Here is a 25431-nt window from a genome sequence, read left to right as displayed (position 1 = left end):
TTCGCTCTGCAGCTGAGTGGTTACCTGCCTCATTGTTCTTCTGAAGAGGGTTGTGAAGGCAGAGTCCTTCGCTCTGCAGCTGAGTGGTTACCTGCATCATTGTTCTTCTGAAGAGGGTTGTGTAGACAGAGTCCTTCGCTCTGCAGCTGAGTGGTTACCTGCCTCATTGTTCTTCTGAAGAGGGTTGTAAAGGCAGAGTCCTTCGCTCTGCAGCTGAGTGGTTACCTGCCTCATTGTTCTTCTGAAGAGGGTTGTAAAGGCAGAGTCCTTCGCTCTGCAGGTGAGTGGTTACCTGCCTCATTGTTCTTCTGAAGAGGGTTGTAAAGGCAGAGTCCTTCAGCTGAGTGGTTACCTGCATCATTGTTCTTCTGAAGAGGGTTGTAAAGGCAGAGTCCTTCGCTCTGCAGCTGAGTGGTTACCTGCCTCATTGTTCTTCTGAAGAGGGTTGTGTAGACAGAGTCCTTCGCTCTGCAGCTGAGTGGTTACCTGCCTCATTGTTCTTCTGAAGAGGGTTGTGTAGACAGAGTCCTTCGCTCTGCAGCTGAGTGGTTACCTGCCTCATTGTTCTTCTGAAGAGGGTTGTGAAGGCAGAGTCCTTCGCTCTGCAGCTGAGTGGTTACCTGCATCATTGTTCTTCTGAAGAGGGTTGTGTAGACAGAGTCCTTCAGCTGAGTGGTTACCTGCATCATTGTTCTTCTGAAGAGGGTTGTGAAGACAGAGTCCTTCAGCTGAGTGGTTACCTGCCTCATTGTTCTTCTGAAGAGGGTTGTGTAGACAGAGTCCTTCGCTCTGCAGCTGAGTGGTTACCTGCCTCATTGTTCTTCTGAAGAGGGTTGTAAAGGCAGAGTCCTTCGCTCTGCAGCTGAGTGGTTACCTGCATCATTGTTCTTCTGAAGAGGGTTGTGAAGACAGAGTCCTTCAGCTGAGTAGTTACTTGCCTCATTGTTCTTCTGAAGAGGGTTGTGAAGACAGAGTCCTTCGCTCTGCAGCTGAGTGGTTACCTGCATCATTGTTCTTCTGAAGAGGGTTGTGAAGACAGAGTCCTTCAGCTGAGTGGTTACCTGCATCATTGTTCTTCTGAAGAGGGTTGTGAAGACAGAGTCCTTCAGCTGAGTGGTTACCTGCCTCATTGTTCTTCTGAAGAGGGTTGTGTAGACAGAGTCCTTCGCTCTGCAGCTGAGTGGTTACCTGCCTCATTGTTCTTCTGAAGAGGGTTGTGTAGACAGAGTCCTTCGCTCTGCAGCTGAGTGGTTACCTGCCTCATTGTTCTTCTGAAGAGGGTTGTAAAGACAGAGTCCTTCGCTCTGCAGCTGAGTGGTTACCTGCCTCATTGTTCTTCTGAAGAGGGTTGTGTAGACAGAGTCCTTCGCTCTGCAGCTGAGTGGTTACCTGCATCATTGTTCTTCTGAAGAGGGTTGTGAAGACAGAGTCCTTCAGCTGAGTGGTTACCTGCATCATTGTTCTTCTGAAGAGGGTTGTGAAGACAGAGTCCTTCGCTCTGCAGCCAAGTGGTTACCTGCCTCATTGTTCTTCTGAAGAGGGTTGTAAAGGCAGAGTCCTTCGCTCTGCAGGTGAGTGGTTACCTGCATCATTGTTCTTCTGAAGAGGGTTGTGAAGGCAGAGTCCTTCGCTCTGCAGCTGAGTGGTTACCTGCCTCATTGTTCTTCTGAAGAGGGTTGTGTAGACAGAGTCCTTCGCTCTGCAGCTGAGTGGTTACCTGCCTCATTGTTCTTCTGAAGAGGGTTGTGAAGGCAGAGTCCTTCAGCTGAGTGGTTACCTGCATCATTGTTCTTCTGAAGAGGGTTGTAAAGGCAGAGTCCTTCGCTCTGCAGCCGAGTGGTTACCTGCCTCATTGTTCTTCTGAAGAGGGTTGTAAAGGCAGAGTCCTTCGCTCTGCAGGTGAGTGGTTACCTGCATCATTGTTCTTCTGAAGAGGGTTGTGAAGGCAGAGTCCTTCGCTCTGCAGCTGAGTGGTTACCTGCCTCATTGTTCTTCTGAAGAGGGTTGTGTAGACAGAGTCCTTCGCTCTGCAGCTGAGTGGTTACCTGCCTCATTGTTCTTCTGAAGAGGGTTGTAAAGGCAGAGTCCTTCAGCTGAGTGGTTACCTGCATCATTGTTCTTCTGAAGAGGGTTGTAAAGGCAGAGTCCTTCGCTCTGCAGCCGAGTGGTTACCTGCCTCTTACTAGACTACTATAATTGTTTTGATGAATGTTTTGGTTAACGCTGGAGGGGTTGCAGAGAGGGCATGATAATAATGTATTTTTCCTTGTGATGTGTGTGTAGATACGTGCTATGGACCTGTCTACAGGGGAGTTTGGTACAGCGGCCCTCTCTGTCCTGGTTATACCAGGTAAGACTTTCACATAGCACCACAAGGGCAGGTTAACTCACAGCAAAGGGACATGAGCCCCTGATGGTGGACGACTGACTGTTCAGATGATCTACTCCTACCAACAGCAGGATCTGTACTCTCCATATTAAAGGCTGTATTATTGGTGATGATCTACTCCTACCAACAGCAGGATCTGTACTCTCCATATTAAAGCCTGTATTATTGGTGATGATCTACTCCTACCAACAGCAGGATCTGTACTCTCCATATTAAAGGCTGTATTATTGGTGATGATCTACTCCTACCAACAGCAGGATCTGTACTCTCCATATTAAAGGCTGTATTATTGGTGATGATCTACTCCTACCAACAGCAGGATCTGTACTCTCCATATTAAAGGCTGTATTATTATACTATTGTGATGATTAATATATTGGTTGATTGAACACTTGATTGGTTGATTGATATCTTGATTTGATATCTTGATTGGTTGATTGATATCTTGATTTGATATCTTGATTGGTTGATTGATATCTTGAATTGATGTCTTGATTGGTTGATTGATATCTTGACTGGTTGCCTTGACTGACTATTTTCCCTGACCTCTGACCCTCTACAGCTGTGGCGGTTCCTTTGCCCTCGGGGGCAGGGTACCGGGCGGGGGACATGGCTCTGCTAGGATTGGTCATGGCAGCCATCTTGGTTCTCTGCTTCATCGTGATTGGCTTCCTGATCTCCCGCCTGAAGAAAGGAGGCGCCAACCTGGATAAGATAACTGAGGTGAGCACCGTTCTGTGAGTTCAGCTCAGAACTGATGCTGCGTTCAAGACAACTGGGAAACTCCCAAAATACTACTTGTAAACTGGGATCAACGAGTTGTACGCCTTGATGTGCTTTAAATTCTAATGGCAAACAAGCTGCGTCAACCACACACTAACAGCACAGCTTTCAGACACGCAAACCAATTATAGTGTTCAAAAACCATATTAATAGATTATTGTTTGCATGAATAATGTTTTGTTGTATTTAACTGCCAAAATTGTTATAGAGGTCATTTCCTTTAGTATGTGACATCAGAGGTCAGTATGTGGGAGAAGTCAGAGATGATAGATGAGTTTCCCCACTAGTAATCACCAGTTGGAGGGCCGTTCATGTGGGTTTCTCCCAGTGGGATGTGACATCAGATGTCAGTATGAGGGAGAAGTCAGAGACGATAGAGTTTCCCCACTAGTAATCACCAGTTGGAAGGCCGTTCATGTGGGTTTCTCCCAGTGGGATGTGACATCAGAGGTCAGTATGAGGGAGAAGTCAGAGACGATAGAGTTTCCCCACTAGTAATCACCAGTTGGAAGGCCGTTCATCTGGGTTTCTCCCAGTGGGATGCTGGTATTGAGGAAGTTCCGCAGCATGACACTTGGTGAAAGACCTGTCCTGCAAGTGTTTTTGAGGCGGCCATTAGCCCTAACAGGAAGGTAACCTAGTGTCAGAACAGTTTGTGTTGTCTTGCCAACACCTTGGAAGGACTTAACAAACAGATGTGGGACCAGGTTAGCAGGCTAGCCGGGGCTGTTGGATGGAGCAGTGATGGCTGGTTGAAACACCCTGGACAGGATTAGACGCTGATGGAAGGCCTGTGAACAAGGCATTTATCCTGATCGAATTGAACAGCTTCACTGAATATTTATGAGTAGTACTTCACAGAACGGCTCTGTGTGTTAAAGCAGAATAAATGAACCTAACGCTATAGGAAGGCAGAAGCGTCTGTGACATTGAACAATGCCTAGAGATCAATGGTTCATTAACTTCTGTGTAAATGACAGTTTTCTCTCTCTCTAGTGCTTTAGTTTTTAACTCGTTGGACAACTTTATTGCTATTATTTATGACTATTTATCTACTTGTATTATTTATTTTGTTACTATTTATTCAACCAAGTGATATACACAACACATAAAGCCCTGATCCTGTGATCCTTGTACTTGACAGATTTGACATGGTTGCTGTCCTGTCTTCTGTCCTGTCTGTAGTGTTTGGCTCCATGTCTGAAGATGGCGAGGCCCCAAGGGAGACCCAAGGACACCCTGCAGTACACCAACGATGGCTACCAGGGTACCGAGGGTGATGCCCTGCGCGGCGGACCCAGACGCCCAGAGCCGGTAGACAAGAGGGGCCGAGGTGCTACAGTCCCTGGGGACAGAGGCAGGGCCATCCCCCTGGAGCGACGCCGGAGCGACCGCCACTGTGGCTTCTGCGGCCTGTACGCCAACCACAACCACCATGCCAAGCCCAGCCCGGCCAGCAGCCCTGCTAGGGGAGGTGGGAGAGGAGAAGGAGGAGACAAGGACGGGATGAGGTCCATCCTCGCCAAGGGGGGAAGGAAGGAAGGAGGGAAGTCAGTGTGGTTTAAGGAGAACGAGGATGCGTCTGGGATCGAGGTGGAGATCATCCCGGATACTCTGGGTCAGGAGGCGGAGACTGAGGAGGAGGTGTTGGACATGGAGGAGATGGAGGGGGGAGACAGGAGCATGTCTAGTCAGACAGAGATCGATGGTGGGCATGGCGACCAGGAGAGCCATGGAGAGTCTGATTCAGCTACTAAAGAGGAAAAAGTGAAGGAGGGTTGAGAGGATATCTGGGTTATATTCTATAGGGAGAGGATATCTGGGTTATAGTCTACAGGGAGAGGTTATCTGGGTTATATTCTATAGGGAGAGGATATCTGGGTTACGGTCTACAGGGAGAGGATATCTGGGTTATAGTCTATAGGGAGAGGATATCTGGGTTATAGTCTATAGGGAGAGGATATCTGGGTTATAGTCTATAGGGAGAGGATATCTGGGTTATAGTCTATAGGGAGAGGATATCTGGGTTATATTCTATAGGGAGAGGATATCTGGGTTATATTCTATAGGGAGAGGATATCTGGGTTATATTCTATAGGGAGAGGATATCTGGGTTATATTCTACAGAGAGAGGATATCTGGGTTATATTCTATAGGGAGAGGATATCTGGGTTATAGTCTATAGGGAGAGGATATCTGGGTTATACTCTATAGGGAGAGGATATCTGGGTTATAGTCTACAGGGAGAGGATATCTGGGTTATACTCTATAGGGAGAGGATATCTGGGTTATAGTCTATAGGGAGAGGATATCTGGGTTATAGTCTACAGGGAGAGGATATCTGGGTTATAGTCTATAGGGAGAGGATATCTGGGTTATATTCTATAGGGAGAGGATATCTGGGTTATAGTCTATAGGGAGAGGATATCTGGGTTATAGTCTACAGGGAGAGGATATCTGGGTTATAGTCTACAGGGAGAGGATATCTGGGTTATATTCTATAGGGAGAGGATATCTGGGTTATACTCTATAGGGAGAGGTATCTGGGTTATATTCTACAGGGAGAGGATATCTGGGTTATAGTCTATAGGGAGAGGTATCTGGGTTATATTCTACAGGGAGAGGATATCTGGGTTATAGTCTATAGGGAGAGGATATCTGGGTTATATTCTACAGGGAGAGGATATCTGGGTTATAGTCTATAGGGAGAGGATATCTGGGTTATATTCTACAGGGAGAGGATATCTGGGTTATATTCTACAGGGAGAGGATATCTGGGTTATATTCTACAGGGAGAGGATATCTGGGTTATAGTCTATAGGGAGAGGATATCTGGGTTATAGTCTACAGGGAGAGGATATCTGGGTTATAGTCTACAGGGAGAGGATATCTGGGTTATAGTCTACAGGGAGAGGATATCTGGGTTATATTCTACAGGGAGAGGATATCTGGGTTATAGTCTACAGGGAGAGGATATCTGGGTTATATTCTACAGGGAGAGGATATCTGGGTTATAGTCTATAGGGAGAGGATATCTGGGTTCTAGTCTATAGGGAGAGGATATCTGGGTTCTAGTCTACAGGGAGAGGTTATCTGGGTTATAGTCTACAGGGAGAGGTTATCTGGGTTATAGTCTACAGGGAGAGGATATCTGGGTTATATTCTACAGGGAGAGGATATCTGGGTTATAGTCTACAGGGAGAGGATATCTGGGTTATAGTCTATAGGGAGAGGATATCTGGGTTATATTCTATAGGGAGAGGATATCTGGGTTATATTCTATAGGGAGAGGATATCTGGGTTATATTCTATAGGGAGAGGATATCTGGGTTATATTCTATAGGGAGAGGATATCTGGGTTATATTCTATAGGGAGAGGATATCTGGGTTATAGTCTATAGGGAGAGGATATCTGGGTTATAGTCTACAGGGAGAGGATATCTGGGTTATAGTCTATAGGGAGAGGATATCTGGGATATAGTCGATAGGGAGAAGATATCTGGGTTATATTCTACAGGGAGAGGATATCTGGGTTATATTCTACAGGGAGAGGATATCTGGGTTATATTCTATAGGGAGAGGATATCTGGGTTATAGTCTACAGGGAGAGGATATCTGGGTTATATTCTACAGGGAGAGGATATCTGGGTTATATTCTATAGGGAGAGGATATCTGGGTTATAGTCTACAGGGAGAGGATATCTGGGTTATATTCTACAGGGAGAGGATATCTGGGTTATAGTCTATAGGGAGAGGATATCTGGGTTATAGTCTATAGGGAGAGGATATCTGGGTTATAGTCTATAGGGAGAGGATATCTGGGTTATAGTCTATAGGGAGAGGATATCTGGGTTATAGTCTACAGGGAGAGGATATCTGGGTTATAGTCTATAGGGAGAGGATATCTGGGTTATATTCTACAGGGAGAGGATATCTGGGTTATATTCTATAGGGAGAGGATATCTGGGTTATAGTCTACAGGGAGAGGATATCTGGGTCCTAGTCTCTAGGATGTTGAGGCACTAAACAGAAGAAAACAGAGTAAAACAAGAAGGTATGTGAAGATGTCCAGTACGAACGGACCGCTCTACAGAACAAACCCCAGCCGGACCGCTCTACAGAACAAACCCCAGCCGGACCGCTCTACAGAACAAACCCCAGCCGGACCGCTCTACAGAACAAACCCCAGCCGGACCGCTCTACAGAACAAACCCCAGCCGGACCGCTCTACAGAACAAACCCCAGCCGGACCGCTCTACAGAACAAACCCCAGCCGGACCGCTCTACAGAACAAACCCCAGCCGGACCGCTCTACAGAACAAACCCCAGCCGGACCGCTCTACAGAACAAACCCCAGCCGGACCGCTCTACAGAACAAACCCCAGCCGGACCGCTCTACAGAACAAACCCCAGCCAGGAAGAGAAGTGGAGTTTCCATCATCAAGGGAAAACCTGATTCCAGAGTGGGATTCTAGAATATTAGTTCACAGATTGGAGGGAATTGACCTTTTTGGATAAGTGTGTGTCTACATTATGTGGCTTCCATCACACTATGGTGAGATATTAAATTCAATACATGGGGAGTTATTCCTTTCAATATATGGTGAGTTATTCAATATATAAAGACAATTTCCATGAAGAACCACAAGAAGGGGATCAAGTTGGATACAATACTTTTTTAACTTGGTATCTTTTAATGATTGTTCTGAGAGCGAATCCATCAAGTCCTTGGGAAAGATTTTACGAGCATTACTAATGAGGGAAAAAAATACTATTTAAAATGAGGACATTTTTTTTTACCACTGAAATAAAGTTTGGAAGGAGAACACGTCTACTGAACACTAAACAAATTGAGGACATGTTGTATTACAATTTTATTTATGTTTGAAGAAAAAGTATGAAATGTAATAACCTTATTACAGTATGTAAAGTATGTGGATACAAATTCTGACATTTTATACTATTTATGAGTTATTAAAGCAGGCTTGTGGTCAATTCAGGAAGTACACAGACATTCCAATTCTCTTCAATGCCTTTTAGAAAGGGGAACATTTCTAATGTGGTTTATTCTATGAATCTGACTGGACCCCAACCCTGGTTATTAGAGATGTTTGATCAAATAATACAGCTTGATTGAAGTGACTGATGTAGGGAAAAAAATGTACAAGGTTTTAATTTTGTAATTTGGTTGTGCTTGAGCAGTTTTTCCTCATGTCATTCACAGACGGATCTTATAGAGCTGTTTATAACCTGTCTGAAATGTCCAGTTCATCAACTACTGGTCATGTTAACTAGATAGCTGGTTAGCCTAACTTACCCATCTAAAATCATGTAGTCATCCAGATCACAATGACCAGAGGCCTCATCCCCAGTGGCCCCCCATTGATGTTGAGTCACTCGGGTATCATATGAACACAAGGCAGGTCAAAATGTGTAGAACTGCAGGAAATTAGCTTCTAAATTATCTCCACTAACAAGAGGGGTGTGACCAGTTTGGGGGTCACATGGGTCACTTGGTGGGGGTTTGTTACTACGCTGATAAATGACAATATCAATCCTGACCTTTGACATTTGTGTGAGCTGATCTTCTGAACCAGGAGTGGAGTACCCCTACTGTACAGCATCTAGTAGAAGGGGGAACGACAGTGACATTCAGAGAAAGGAGCACTTCACTTTTTACAATCATTTTATTGAATCCAATCATTTGAAGATACATCTTAAAAGTAATTGACAATAGGTCCATTGCCTACAAAACGCAAATTAAAATGTTACATTGTTCGGTTGCTTTAAAAAAAACAAGTCCCTGATTTAACACGTACAGCAGATCACTCAGAGATGGTAACACTCAAACGGTCTGTTCTGATAGTCATCTTTGACTCCCGATCCTGTACCTCCAACACCATGTTTTCTGCTTCACTTTCACAGCAAATAACTCTAATTAATGCTTGTTTAGATCAGTGCATTTGAACTCGACACAAATCTAATTGCTAGTTTAAAAGATTTCATTAAAGCAACGGAAAGCTTGTGCAAGTTACAAGTAGTGTCTTTCCCCCACACTTTGATTTTGCCTGTCTAAAATCTTCATCCACTTTAAAACGTACCGCAAAACATTGACTGCTTCCCAATTCTCCAAATCCATGACAAGTAGTGTGCAGAACAAGTGTACACTTCAGGAGAAGGGTAGATGATGGATAGTGGAGAATGAGGACGTAGCCATGGTTGTAGTTCTACTTGGACTTCAGGAGAAGGGTAGATGATGGATAGTGGAGAATGAGGACGTAGCCATGGTTGTAGTTCTACTTGGACTTCAGGAGAAGGGTAGATGATGGATAGTGGAGAATGAGGACGTAGCCATGGTTGTAGTTCTACTTGGACTTCAGGAGAAGGGTAGATGATGGATAGTGGAGAATGAGGACGTAGCCATGGTTGTAGTTCTACTTGGACTTCAGGAGAAGGGTAGATGATGGATAGTGGAGAATGAGGACGTAGCCATGGTTGTAGTTCTACTTGGACTTAGCGAAGCCCACCCTGTTGTTGTCACGGTCAAACACAGTGTAGTATTGGCCAATGAATACATCTCCCAGGATCCACAGCGGCCCGGCGGGGGCGGGGATGTCCAGGCCCATGAAGCCACTCAGGCAGATGGTCTTACCAGCCTGGCTCTCCTGGAGGAGGAAAGGAATACAGACAGTCAGACGCAGAGCAGAAGGGGGAAGCAATACAGAGACGCACACAGTCCCATACGAGGCCCAGATCGTGTCCAGTAAGCACGTAACAGTTTGAAACAGAGGGGTACTATCTATCTGAACTTGTTCATTGCTGAAATGCTCATTTTTGTTTTCTGTTGCACAATGTTTTGCTACGGTGTGCACTAATGAATAAGAGCCTGATATGTAATGACCAAACGACAAAAAATACTAACATTGTAGCCAAAAGAGGGACAGTTTGTAAGGAAAGTTCAATAGGCCATTATTATGCAGTAATAATTGTTGAAATAACAATTACATTCTGAGACAAACATTCAAATCAATGTACGTCGTCTCCCATGGTTCTGAGAATGGCTGAGTGAACTAAACAATGCCCTGTTTGTGTGGTATAGTGACTGAGCGGACACTGTTGCTATGAATGTTGAATTAGACTACCGCCCTCTGCTGGATATCTGCCTCCACTGCACATTTACATGTAGCAAAACAATGTAGAATCTCCAGATAGAGACAGAGAGGAGAGAAAAAAATAAAGATAGTGAGAGACTCACCTTGAGGACGTACTGCTCTGCAGTCAGACTGTAGGACTGTCCTCCCAGGTTGAATGTGATGACAGGCATGGTGGGAATCTTATCACAGTTCACCATGTACTGAAACACAAGCAGAAACATTCAGTGAAGGTGCTACTGTATTCAGGAAATAAAGTGGAGTACAGTTCTCTAAGTAATAGGAGACGGGCCAGGTCAAGAGGGACTTCATTTAGCTGTAGTCGGGGACCACAGTGTTGAACTAGAGGAGGAGGAACGTAGCTGTAGTCGGGGACCACAGTGTTGAACTAGAGGAGGAGGAACGTAGCTGTAGTCGGGGACCACAGTGTTGAACTAGAGGAGGAGGAGGAACGTAGTTGTAGTCGGGGACCACAGTGTTGAACTAGAGGAGGAGGAACGTAGCTGTAGTCGGGGACCACAGTGTTGAACTAGAGGAGGAGGAACGTAGCTGTAGTCGGGGACCACAGTGTTGAACTAGAGGAGGAGGAGGAACGTAGCTGTAGTCGGGGACCACAGTGTTGAACTAGAGGAGGAACGTAGCTGTAGTCGGGGACCACAGTGTTGAACTAGAGGAGGAGGAGGAACGTAGCTGTAGTCGGGGACCACAGTGTTGAACTAGAGGAGGAGGAGGAACGTAGTTGTAGTCGGGGACCACAGTGTTGAACTAGAGGAGGAACGTAGCTGTAGTCGGGGACCACAGTGTTGAACTAGAGGAGGAGGAACGTAGCTGTAGTCGGGGACCACAGTGTTGAACTAGAGGAGGAGGAGGAACGTAGTTGTAGTCGGGGACCACAGTGTTGAACTAGAGGAGGAACGTAGCTGTAGTCGGGGACCACAGTGTTGAACTAGAGGAGGAGGAACGTAGCTGTAGTCGGGGACCACAGTGTTGAACTAGAGGAGGAGGAGGAACGTAGTTGTAGTCGGGGACCACAGTGTTGAACTAGAGGAGGAGAAGGAACGTAGTTGTAGTCGGGGACCACAGTGTTGAACTAGAGGAGGAGGAACGTAGCTGTAGTCGGGGACCACAGTGTTGAACTAGAGGAGGAGGAGGAACGTAGCTGTAGTCGGGGACCACAGTGTTGAACTAGATGAGTGGGGTTGATCCTGTGTCTTACCTCTCCCTGGATGAGTGGGGTTGCTCCGATGGCCTTCTGCAGGACCTTGACCTCGGCCACGGGGCCGGTGATGAGGGACGTGCCGGTGTCCACGATGGCCTCACAGCCTCCCTTACACAGACTCAGCTGGCTCCCCACAGCCATCCTGTACAAACACACACAGGGTTGAATCCAGCTCCCTTTGTGGAAGCAGGGCTGCATGGTTACACAAGGTAACACTAGATATATTGTCCTCAGAGCAGTAACTGCCTTTTCACAGGCTTCTCTATTTAAAACACTAAACCAATAAGTCATTTAGGTTTACAGTTCCCTCCCTACATAGTGAAAACAGTGTTGATTTCATTCATGCTCGCAGTCCACACAACAGAATTTTGCAGAATGCACAGTTACATCTCGACAATACTTTAAAACAAGATAAAAAAATATATAAAACATTCAATTTAAAAAGGTCCTCAATGACAAGAAATTTGTTTAAAGTCACATTTGGCCATTAAAATGTCTGATTGCAGTGGCTACGGTAAACAAATTTGATGCTGTGTAGTTGACTCTGGAGGACTTTGCCAGTACCGTCTCCTCTTCTCTGTGGTAGTAGATCATGTAGAGGAGGGTCCAGTACCGTCTCCTCTTCTCTGTGGTAGTAGATCATGTAGAGGAGGGTCCAGTACCGTCTCCTCTTCTCTGTGGTAGTAGATCATGTAGAGGAGGGTCCAGTACCGTCTCCTCTGCTCTGTGGTAGTAGATCATGTAGAGGAGGGTCCAGTACCGTCTCCTCTTCTCTGTGGTAGTAGATCATGTATAGGAGGGTCCAGTACCGTCTCCTCTGCTCTGTGGTAGTAGATCATGTAGAGGAGGGTCCAGTACCGTCTCCTCTTCTCTGTGGTAGTAGATCATATAGAGGAGGGTCCAGTACCGTCTCCTCTGCTCTGTGGTAGTAGATCATGTAGAGGAGGGTCCAGTACCGTCTCCTCTTCTTTGTGCCAGTAGATCATGTAGAGGGTCCAGTACCGTCTCCTCTTCTCTGTGGTAGTAGATCATGTAGAGGAGGGTCCAGTACCGTCTCCTCTTCTCTGTGGTAGTAGATCATGTAGAGGAGGGTCCAGTACCGTCTCCTCTTCTCTGTGGTAGTAGATCATGTAGAGGAGGGTCCAGTACCGTCCCCTCTTCTCTGTGGTAGTAGATCATGTAGAGGAGGGTCCAGTACCGTCTCCTCTTCTCTGTGGTAGTAGATCATGTAGAGGAGGGTCCAGTACCGTCTCCTCTTCTCTGTGGTAGTAGATCATGTATAGGAGGGTCCAGTACCATCTCCTCTTCTCTGTGGTAGTAGATCATGTATAGGAGGGTCCAGTACCGTCTCCTCTTCTCTGTGGTAGTAGATCATGTAGAGGAGGGTCCAGTACCGTCTCCTCTTCTCTGTGGTAGTAGATCATATAGAGGAGGGTCCAGTACCGTCTCCTCTTCTCTGTGGTAGTAGATCATGTAGAGGAGGGTCCAGTACCGTCTCCTCTTCTCTGTGGTAGTAGATCATGTAGAGGAGGGTCCAGTACCGTCTCCTCTTCTCTGTGGTAGTAGATCATGTATAGGAGGGTCCAGTACCGTCTCCTCTTCTCTGTGGTAGTAGATCATGTAGAGGAGGGTCCAGTACCGTCTCCTCTTCTCTGTGGTAGTAGATCATATAGAGGAGGGTCCAGTACCGTCTCCTCTTCTCTGTGGTAGTAGATCATGTAGAGGAGGGTCCAGTACCGTCTCCTCTTCTCTGTGGTAGTAGATCATGTAGAGGAGGGTCCAGTACCGTCTCCTCTTCTCTGTGGTAGTAGATCAGGGTGGTCAGGTTGGTGCATCATGTCAGTGACCAATCTTACTGCTGCTTGACCTCTGTGACTGTAGTGGTGGAAGGGTCAGTGGGATGTCTCCGTTTTGTTATCATCTTGCTTACCCTTTTTGTGCACGTTCCACCTGGAACAGGCCGTCCACCCGGGATTAGTGGAGCTGGTTCCACCTGGAACAGGCCGTCCACCCGGGATTAGTGGAGCTGGTTCCACCTGGAACAGGCCGTCCACCCGGGATTAGTGGAGCTGGTTCCACCTGGAACAGGCCGTCCACCCGGGATTAGTGGAGCTGGTTCCACCTGGAACAGGCCGTCCACCCGGGATTAGTGGAGCTGGTTCCACCTGGAACAGGCCGTCCACCCGGGATTAGTGGAGCTGGTTCCACCTGGAACAGGCCGTCCACCCGGGATTAGTGGAGCTGGTTCCACCTGGAACAGGCCGTCCACCCGGGATTAGTGGAGCTGGTTCCACCTGGAACAGGCCGTCCACCCGGGATTAGTGGAGCTGGTTCCACCTGGAACAGGCCGTCCACCCGGGATTAGTGGAGCTGGTTAGGGCAGATTTTTTAGGGCAGATTTTTTTTGGACAATCCCTTTTCCCTCCAGGACCTCAGGAACGAGACCAGTTGATAGGCGGTAACTAAGGAGGGGGGTGTTAGTGGTCTTCCAGACTGAAGGTACAGAGACCAGTTGATAGGTGGTAACTAAGGAGGGGGGGGGGGGGGGTGTTAGTGGTCTTCCAGACTGAAGGTACAGAGACCAGTTGATAGGTGGCAACTAAGGAGGGGGGTGTTAGTGGTCTTCCAGACTGAAGGTACAGAGACCAGTTGATAGGTGGCAACTAAGGAGGGGGGTGTTAGTGGTCTTCCAGACTGAAGGTACAGAGCCCAGTTGATAGGTGGTAACTAAGGAGGGGGTGTTAGTGGTCTTCCAGACTGAAGGTACAGAGAACAGTTGATAGGTGGTAACTAAGGAGGGGGTGTTAGTGGTCTTCCAGACTGAAGGTACAGAGCCCAGTTGATAGGTGGTAACTAAGGAGGGGGGTGTTAGTGGTCTTCCAGACTGAAGGTACATTGTTAGTCATTGTTTTTGTCAGCCTGTTTTAAACCTGGGTGGGATTTGATGAGGGCCTTGGTAGGTAGATGATTGAAGTCCCCACATAAGACAACACCTGCTTTAGGCGACTTCAACTTCAGAGTCGATGGTGTTCATGAGATCATCCAATGGCTTCCTGTGGCAGTTTCTTCTCATTAGCCGCAACTGTATCCAGACACAACCTCATCTCTTTAGGTCCGCCCGTCTCCTAACCTGGGGACTATAAGCATACATCCACTCTTCCTTTCACATTGAGACAGATTTCTGTCCTTTCTGAACAGCCTCTGTTTAGAGACTCATCTTGAATGTTCTCATGTGTCCATGTTTCTGTTAAACAACCAATTTCTGTCCTGGATGATCTGAGCAGAAGTTCAAACTCATTGACTTAGTTTTGCAAAGATATAGAATTGCAGGTTAGGATATTTAGCAGACAGTGGGGAGATTTAGCATCTTATGCTTTCTTAATTGTAGTTAAGTCTCTTGGCACTTCTACATGAGACTGAAACCAACAGGGCAAATCTTCGTTTACCTCGGCCAGCCTTGGTTCCTCTTAGAAGGCTTCTAGCTCGCAGAATGTTGTTTTCCAGAAGCTTCTGTTTGACGTGTGGAGCCAGAGGTCGCGGGTAAGTTTCCTGAGATTCTCAAGGGAATGCGGTGGGTATTCACAAAATGTTTGTGGCGTCCATTTCACCTGCTCAAAGAGTCCTCAAAAACGTTGTAAACGGAATAATTCTGACACAGAACTGACCACAGACATACTAATATAGTGTCCACCAACAACAGATGGTTAATGTAGATTGTTATGGTGGCGTTAGAATACACTAACTAACACAAGCAGCGGCAGAAGTGGCAGCATATAAACAACGGGTCAAGGAAGAGCCCTCACCCGTCCATGTGGATCTGCCAGTAGGCCTGGCGGCTGACGTTGAGGTATTGGAAGTCTCCACTGTAGTACTTGGGGTCAGTTCCTCCCAGTAGGAGCTCACCGCCGGGCTCAGAGTCTGGGTTCCTAACACACACAGGACCAAACAGTCATTTTACTATTTTTATAAATGTCTTTGCGGAGCAGAAACAAACTCAGACTTGTTGTGCTAGTTTCCTGGATACAGATTAAACCTGGTACTTGAGGCCTTTTGGTAGGCCGTCATTGTAAATAATAATTTGTTCTTAACCGACTTGCCTAGTTAAATAAAAGGTTAAATAAAAATAACCAGCTATTTCAATAGACATGGGCTTTTTAGTTCAGTACTAGGCTTAATCCGTGTCCAGGAAACCAGGCCTAAATCTCCAAAAAGGACTCCGGAGACAAAAACTAAATAGGTGAGGCACTCCTCTCCGTCTCACCTGTTGAGGTAGAAGGAGAAGACGTTCTGCTCTACTTTCTTCTGGCTCATGATGTTGTCGAACGGTGGAGCGACCCCGTCCACAGAGATACGGGGGTAGGCCATGCCCAGGATGCCATCAAACTTAGCAGCGATGAAGGCTATACCAGGCTGCTTGATGGCCTCACCGAACCCCTGTTCCTCTATGGACAGGCCTCCAATCTACCAGAGATGAGCAGCACATCCATTAAAAACCATCTATATACCTAACACAGAGAGATTGTATTTTTATATCGTCAAATAAAATACATTTCAGGCAGAAAAGCGGAAACGCTGTTTAAAATCATTAAGAACACACAAAAAACTGCCTTAAAAAAAAAAGGTTATTGCTTTGGAGAATAGTACAATGGATTTGATTTATACGGCACCTTTTTTAGATGCTAGGCCTATTCAACAAGAGTGTAACCTTGGAACCTACCGTGCATGTGTCTTGGCTGAGGTACCCAGACAGACTGCCAGACCCATACTGGATGGCGAAGGCCGTTCCATTCTTTACATACGTGCTGGACTTGGCACCGTTATACTTGTGGTGAAGCACTGACACACAGAGAGAAGGGAAGGGTCACTTTGATATTGGCCATTTGACAGATTAATGGTTATATAACCTAGAAGGAAAAACACGTTGAGGCATTCAACTAAATGGAGGAGAGGCATTTGGCAGAAAGAACAAACTAAGAAACAATAAAACAGAGGACTCTTAGAAACAGATTAAAACTAGAATTGGACTAAGAGGAACATACAGCTTGTTAATATTTATGCTGCTTATAAAAATCAGTGTTCTGGAGGTGAGTAGGTCCTTCTAGCTCCAGTCATGTGTGTACGAGTCAATGGCCCCTTCCCAAAACGCAACCCTAGACCCCTATGGACTTGTGGAGGATCTGAGAGGACGTGATAACTGTATCAATACATATGGGATTGAGTCAGTGTAGTGTAGACTTACAGCAGGCGATGTCTGTGAAGGAGCAGTGGATAGAAGGGACCCACAAGTTGGAGGAGCCTGTATCAAACACCACAGTGAATGTCTGGACGGGAGTCCCCAGGCCGATCTCACCGTAGTACTGAGCCTGGAAAACACACACACACACGGCTGCATGAAATAAAAACAACTGTGGTTTCAAGGACCCCAATCAAGCAGACTGCTCCCGGACTAGAAAGCAGGTAGTAGGATCTTTACATTAAAGTGGACTCCAAACTGGAGGAAGGAGGCCCAGTTTCTTCATATACCTATTCCCTCAGAAGAACAAGCACCACTATGCTTTGCTATTGTCACATTGTAGGGATACAGCGAAGGCAATCCCTTCCAACAGGTTGAGCTGGCCTGAACACATCTGGCACGATCTACCTAAACTTGTCTGTTCATGCACGTCATGTGATTAGTTCAGTCCATTCTACTTCCAAGACTAACAGAAAAGTTGGCTCTGCCAGTGTCAGAAACTGTTTGTCTGATAGTAAAACAGGTCAGAGTGATCTCTTTTCCCTAGTCATGCTGTTGAACATACAAGTCACCTTCTGTTCAAGAGCAAATAATAATTACACAGTTTAAACCGATGAGTCAACTTCCCTCTTTCTAGGACTCCAATCTAGCACTTTATATATCTTCGGTCAATCCAATAGGTCTCAGTGATTTCTCTTCTCCTAGTCACGTTCTAACAGTCAAACTAACCTTCTGTTGCAAGCAGAGAATGAACCATTACTCAACATTTAACAAAACGTGACTCAACTTCCTCTTTCTAGGACTCATAGGAAATGAACCTCTTCAGTCAATTCAATCTCTTGAGACTGCTCGACCACTTCATTGTGATTAGATCAGCAGTCTTAGTGTGTGCGCAACAAATGGCCCAACTTCCTATATAGTGCACTACTTTAGACCAGGACCCTATTCCTTATATAGTGCACTACTTTAGACCAGAGCCTTGTTTGGAATAGGGAGCCATTTTTGGACACAACCTTTCTCTTAATTATTGAGCTGACTATTGAAGGGACAACAGGTTCATTCATTTACTGTTGTTGTATTGTGGTTGGTTGATATCCAAGTGGTTTGACGTGAAAGTTCAATTACTCTGCAAGTTGTTATGAAGTGGCTGAAACCCTTCCATGTTTAAAACTGTATTCATTCACAATTCAAACTTTTCAAGCTTCATAGGAGGAATTGCATTACATTTTATATGGTAGATGTGTGTGTGTGTGTGTGTGTGTGTAACCTTGTACCGACCGTTGGATTAATCAACATATCGCAACTCTCTTTCTGTGAGAGTCTAGGAAACAGTATCGCAACTCACTTTCTGTGAGAGTCTAGGAAACAGTATCGCAACTCTTTCTGTGAGAGTCTAGGAAACAGTGGAAACCACAACCGTTTCCTGTGTTTGCGCATCACTCAGCTCGGTGGAAGGAACTATCAGAGTCCCGGACAAAACACTCAGAAACCAGAACGATTACTGTACTGTGTAGGCTACTCAGAATGTTTATCCAATGCTGGGGAACTGATCTCATCAACACACTCGTTGGCCAGTTTATTAGGTACACCACTAATATGTTTTCCTCCTACAGATAGTGAGTCAAGTGGCCAGGGCTTGCTATATAAAGCAGGCAGACCGGCATCGAGGCATTCAGTTACTGTTCCATTGAATGTTTTCATGGCACACGTTAAGTCCCTTGATACCAATTGAGCAACAGCCAGTGCCCCGAATAATTCGAGATGTTCTGTATGCAAGGGGGGGGGGGGGGTCTGACCCAGTACTAGATGGTGACCTAAAAAAAAATAAACTGTCCCTAGAGTGTACAAGGCCCTATTTTTTTGGGGTGTTTAGATTAAACTACATAAACAACACATAGCCTAGTGGATTTGCCGAGGATAAACCGTACATTATGTCTACAAATTGTCAGCTGATCAGGCTCAGGGAGCTTAGAAGATCAGGCCTTCCTTGCTCTCAGTCACCGGTCATATGACCAACTATTCCTAGTTCCTGTTCGGTCACACAGAGAAAACGATCCCATCACTAGACCCAACACTGATGGGAAGCTGAGTTACTTGTCATATGACAAACATTCTTGTTCCGTCACACATAGAAACTAACAAATCTGATTACCCAACTTTAATGGGAAATGTGAAATCAGAAGAGATCTTCCCTTCAGGACAGGGAGGGGGATTGGGCTTTGCCTTGTAACGCTACTAATTCAGCTAGCTAGGAGGACTAGAAGGAAAGGCCGGACTGGCGACAAGAGATTCTTTGTTGGTTTTCTCCTGGCCTGCCTACCTGGCTTTTAGCTTGTGCTACAGTGCATTAGGGAAGTCAAGGGTGACCACTCCATTGGCACAGGTCACCTACATCCCAAATGGCACCCTACTTCCTATTAAAGTGCACTACTTTTGACCAGGGTCCATAGCACGGCTCTGATCAAATGTAGTGCACTACATAGGGAGCCATCTGGGACACATCCCAAAGGGTAACTAGTCCACTCCCAGGTCCCTGGTTAGTAGTGACTAGAGGATCTTCTTACATCCATAAAGTTCTTCAGGGTTTCTGGAGTGGGTCCATTGCTGGAGGAGGGGAAGCCCAGGTTACTGTACTTAGTGTGTTCCTTCCCGGCCAACAGCTCTTCTGCTGCCCTCCCCGAGTCAGTCAGGGTACGCCTGATGGAACGGAACTTCCTCAACGGAATTCTGTAGGAGAGAGAGAGAAGGAGAGAAAGGGGAAGAGAGATAGATACAGGGGGAGGGAAAGAGAGGGAGACATAGCGAGAGAGAATCCATTAGAGAACTCCTTTGAAATGGTTAGCCAGCCCTGAACAGTTGGTAGGTCAAGCAGAATCTCAGCAGGCCTACTGGTCAGCCCTGTCCAGTATCTACTCAACCTAGTTCCTGCTGGGAAACAACTTCTGAATAGTGTCAGGTCTCCTAATCTCAGACAGACACAGTGAAGAACACTGGTGCCAACATCCTTTGCTAGCTAGAACAAGTGCTGCATGTGGTAACCTAGCTATGTGTAATATCTGTTTTACAAGGACATTGCCGAATGGGAAAAATGAACAATATAACAATCAATGAGGCATACATTAATCAAAGACAACATGACAAGAATACATAGGAAGGTCCCAGTTCAATTGACGAAGCAGATGGTTATGTTATCAGACAGGTTAAGGCCAGTTTATAATTGGTCTAACGACATGTCTGTAGACATTTATAATGGGACAAGTGTCACTGGTCTAAACGACACTTAAAAATGTTATCTGCAACTGTCGCAACGCCCGTTGTCGTGGTTACCGGACAGCCACCGCAACCAGACCAAATCGTACTGTGACAAGTTGATGCAGGAGTTATAAAATCCTCCGATAGAATGACCTACTTTTATTTCATCCCACCATTTTCTGTAAATTCACCACTACCTTGTAAATAATGTTGTGGGTTTAGTTTCCTGTAATAATGAATAAAAAATAGCTGAAGTTAAGACGTCAGCTATACTATAGTCATTACCGTTATTTGAACTAGCTAGCCGATTAGTTAGCTAGCAACGAACCAAAACATTGTTTAGAAAATAGCTTTTAGTTGCCTGGGTTACCATTAATTAACTTTAACGGATGGGTTTATTTATGTTAAAATAGAGAAAGTATACAATTTGGAGCACCGGGCTGCTGTGCTGATTTAATGGGACAAGTTTGATGTCGGACGACAATATAAATGTTCATGATTTCGCTACGACAGTTGTGTTACTACATGACACATGTCAGACGGTCTGTAAACCAGCCTTAATCTAATTTACTACTACATGACACAGGTCAGACGGTCTGTAAACCAGCCTTAATCTAATTTACTACTACATGACACAGGTCAGACGGTCTGTAAACCAGCCTTAATCTAATTTACTACTACATGACACAGGTCAGACGGTCTGTAAACCAGCCTTAATCTAATTTACTACTACATGACACAGGTCAGACGGTCTATAAACCAGCCTTAATCTAATTTACTACTACATGACACAGGTCAGACGGTCTGTAAACCAGCCTTAATCTAATTTACTACTACATGACACAGGTCAGACGGTCTGTAAACCAGCCTTAAATCGTGTTTGGGATATCTATTTTGACATTGTCACATGTTTGCTCGGGCGAGAAACTTAACACTAGCTAATGGGAATTTAAAAAAAACACCTTTCTCTAGCGCGACTTGATCACATTTAGCTATCGTCACTTTGTAGCCCCAGGTCGTCTTCACTATTCATTCAGCAAAGTAAATATTTACAAACCTAGCTAGGCATATCTATTTTGTAATACTAGCTAGCTATTTGATTGAGGACGTAACGTTAGCTCAACTGCTTGAAGATCATTGCTTTTCTAGCTGACAAGCTAGCTCGGCTAATATAACTTGACTTTACTTACCGGACGAGTGCATCAGATGCCAAAGCAAGTGCCGCGAAAAGACACAGGTACAAAACCTTCATTTTACAGCTGCAGAATAACTTTAGCTACAACCCGATCCGCCAGCACAATGACTGGACAATTTGACCTGAGATAACAACAACAGAATTTTATCACCTGACAATGTCGACGTCGAGTCAAAATCATGTGATGATGGGTGCGTTCCAGGAGTTAAGGCAGCTGCGCATGCGCATTGTAAATGGGTGCGTTCCAGATACACACATTTGGCCCAGACCTGCGCTGAATGTCATAGATTTACAATGTCTGCAAAAGCGCTAACGGTCTTCAAATTTGTATTTCTTGAACGCACCCAATCCGTGCTGGCATGCTGTCAGAGATGTGTGTCTATCAAATTGTGGGTAACCTGTCCAGGGACTACAGTTGAAAATTAGCAGGCTGGCTAAAACCAGCACTTTTACTGAAATGTTGATTAATGTGCACCAGTGGAGGCTGCTGAGGGGAGGACGGCTCATAATAATGTCTGGAACTGAGCGAATATAATTCCACTGATTCCACTCCAGCCATTACCGCCAACCTCCTGTGATGTGCTCTGTCCCTGCCAAACCAAGACACAATGTATCGTCAATGCAGTCCAGAATTTGACATAAATATATTTCATATTTGACACTGTTTGCAGACAATAAAATTGTCTTGATGGCTTTGTACTGCATAGGCTACAAGTCATGTATATTGTGGGACAGGATAGGATATATCAGGATAGGATAGAATATATCAGGATATGATAGAATGGATATATCAGGATAGGATAGGATATATCAGGATAGGATGTATCAGGATAGGACAGGATATATCAGGATAGGATAGGATATATCAGGAAATGATGTATAAGGATAGGATAGGATATATCAGGATATGGTGTATAAGGATAGAATATATCAGGATAGGATAGAATAGATATATCAGGATAGGATATATTAGGATAGGATATATCAGGATAGGATATATCAGGATAGGATATATCAGGATAGGATGTATTAGGATAGGATATATCAGGATAGGATATATCAGGATAGGATATATCAGGATAGGATGTATAAGGATAGGATAGGATATATCAGGATAGGATAGGATGTATCAGGATAGGATAGGATATATCAGGATAGGATAGGATGTATCAGGATAGGATAGGATATATCAGGATAGGATAGGATGTATCAGGATAGGATAGGATATATCAGGATATGGTGTATAAGGATAGGATATATCAGGATAGGATATATCAGGATAGGATATATCAGGATAGGATGTATTAGGATAGGATATATCAGGATATGGTGTATAAGGATAGGATATATCAGGATAGGATATATCAGGATAGGATATATCAGGATATGATGTATAAGGATAGGATATATCAAGATAGGATAGGATATATCAGGATAGGATAGGATGTATCAGGATAGGATAGGATATATCAGGATAGGATAGGATGTATCAGGATAGGATAGGATATATCAGGATAGGATAGGATGTATCAGGATAGGATAGGATATATCAGGATAGGATAGGATGTATCAGGATAGGATAGGATGTATCAGGATAGGATAGGATGTATCAGGATAGGATAGGATATATCAGGATAGGATAGGATATATCAGGATAGGATAGGATGTATCAGGATAGAATAGATATATCAGGATAGGATATATTAGGATAGGATATATCAGGATAGGATATATCAGGATAGGATATATCAGGATAGGATGTATTAGGATAGGATATATCAGGATATGGTGTATAAGGATAGGATATATCAGGATAGGATATATCAGGATAGGATATATCAGGATAGGATATATCAGGATAGGATGTATTAGGATAGGATATATCAGGATATGGTGTATAAGGATAGGATATATCAGGATAGGATATATCAGGATAGGATATATCAGGATATGATGTATAAGGATAGGATATATCAGGATAGGATAGGATATATCAGGATAGGATAGGATGTATCAGGATAGGATAGGATATATCAGGATAGGATAGGATGTATCAGGATAGGATAGGATATATCAGGATAGGATAGGATGTATCAGGATAGGATAGGATATATCAGGATAGGATAGGATGTATCGGGATAGGATAGGATATATCAGGATAGGATAGGATAGGATAGGATGTATCAGGATAGGATAGGAAATATCAGGATAGGATAGGATATATCAGGATCGGATAGAATAGATATATCAGGATAGGATATATTAGGATAGGATATATCAGGATAGGATAGGATATATCAGGATAGGATAGGATGTATCAGGATAGGATAGGATATATCAGGATAGGATAGGATGTATCAGGATAGGATAGGATATATCAGGATAGGATAGGATGTATCAGGATAGGATAGGATATATCAGGATAGGATAGGATGTATCAGGATAGGATAGGATATATCAGGATAGGATAGGATATATCAGGATAGGATAGGATGTATCAGGATAGGATAGGATATATCAGGATAAGAACCATAGTGTTGATCTGTGTTTCCCCTGGGCCTCTAATGTGAAATGGTATAAAAACTCACCCCTTACACCAGTTCAGATGAGAGCTTTTCGTTTAGTTCCTGATGTACTGCGTTGTGCTGTAGGCCCTAGTTTATTTGTGAGAGCAACTATTTTGTGTTTGGGATGTGGTTGAGAGTTTTCTGATAAGATATGCTTCTTCATTCCTCTCTGTGTTTTAGTTGGACAATATTCCACGTGATATTCTGTGAAGTTATGCCACTGCAGTAATGTATTTTCCTTTGAATTGCAGTTTGTTCCATGTGTTTGAAGAGTGGCAAATGGGTATCCAAGCCAATCCTACCTCCGTTAAAGTTAATGTCTTTTCATTTTTGTATTTATATTGCAATGACTATTTCTTTGTAAATGCAATTCATTCAGAAGTTTTGTTTGTCACTATTTTAGTTGAAGTTTTGTGAACTTGGTCAGCTACAAGTAAACCTGAAGTCTGGACCTGCCTATGTAGGAAGTGATAGCACCTCATACCTGCCTATGTAGGAAGTGATAGCACCTCATACCTGCCTATGTGAAGGCACTGTTGTGTTGTAGGAAGTGATAGCACCTCAGCCCTGCCTATGTGAAGGTACTGTTGTGCTGTAGGAAGTGATAGCACCTCAGCCCTGCCTATGTGAAGGTACTGTTGTGCTGTAGGAAGTGATAGCACCTCAGCCCTGCCTATGTGAAGGTACTGTTGTGTTGTAGGAAGTGATAGCACCTCGGCCCTGCCTATGTGAATGTACTGTTGTGCTGTAGGAAGTGATAGCACCTCAGCCCTGCCTATGTGAAGGTACTGTTGTGCTGTAGGAAGTGATAGCACCTCAGCCCTGCCTATGTGAAGGTACTGTTGTGCTGTAGGAAGTGATAGCACCTCAGCCCTGCCTATGTGAAGGTACTGTTGTGCTGTAGGAAGTGATAGCACCTCATACCTGCCTATGTGAAGGTACTGTTGTGCTGTAGGAAGTGATAGCACCTCATACCTGCCTATGTGAAGGTAATGTTGTGCTGTAGGAAGTGATAGCACCTCATACCTGCCTATGTGAAGGTACTGTTGTGCTGTAGGAAGTGATAGCACCTCATACCTGCCTATGTGAAGGTAATGTTGTGCTGTAGGAAGTGATAGCACCTCAGCCCTGCCTATGTGAAGGTACTGTTGTGCTGTAGGAAGTGATAGCACCTCAGCCCTGCCTATGTGAAGGTACTGTTGTGCTGTAGGAAGTGATAGCACCTCAGCCCTGCCTATGTGAAGGTACTGTTGTGCTGTAGGAAGTGATAGCACCTCATACCTGCCTATGTGAAGGTACTGTTGTGCTGTAGGAAGTGATAGCACCTCAGCCCTGCCTATGTGAAGGTACTGTTGTGTTGTAGGAAGTGATAGCACCTCAGCCCTGCCTATGTGAAGGTACTGTTGTGTTGTAGGAAGTGATAGCACCTCATACCTGCCTATGTGAAGGCACTGTTGTGTTGTAGGAAGTGATAGCACCTCATACCTGCCTATGTAGGAAGTGATAGCACCTCATACCTGCCTATGTGAAGGCACTGTTGTGCTGTAGGAAGTGATAGCACCTCATACCTGCCTATGTGAAGGTACTGTTGTGCTGTAGGAAGTGATAGCACCTCATACCTGCCTATGTGAAGGTACTGTTG

General features: G+C 44.9%; 1 protein-coding gene across 1 annotated transcript; it reads right to left on the bottom strand.

The window, feature by feature from the left end:
• Nucleotides 1-8840: 8840 nt before the first annotated feature.
• On the bottom strand, nt 8841-21371 carry LOC120037903 (cathepsin D-like). Its single transcript, XM_038983866.1, has 9 exons — nt 21218-21371; nt 19340-19502; nt 16782-16905; nt 16260-16378; nt 15804-16003; nt 15346-15468; nt 11540-11684; nt 10428-10526; nt 8841-9837 (listed from the first exon to the last, which is right to left on the bottom strand). Exons 1-9 carry the CDS (start codon nt 21277-21279, stop codon nt 9676-9678), a joined length of 1197 nt encoding a protein of 398 aa, XP_038839794.1. The 5' UTR covers nt 21280-21371; the 3' UTR covers nt 8841-9675.
• Nucleotides 21372-25431: the final 4060 nt, after the last annotated feature.

Source organism: Salvelinus namaycush, unplaced genomic scaffold, assembly GCF_016432855.1.
Source record: "Salvelinus namaycush isolate Seneca unplaced genomic scaffold, SaNama_1.0 Scaffold198, whole genome shotgun sequence".
NCBI classification, from domain to species: domain Eukaryota; kingdom Metazoa; phylum Chordata; class Actinopteri; order Salmoniformes; family Salmonidae; genus Salvelinus; species Salvelinus namaycush.
Note: the sequence above shows the minus strand (reverse complement) of the source record. Positions and strands in the feature narration are given on the sequence as shown.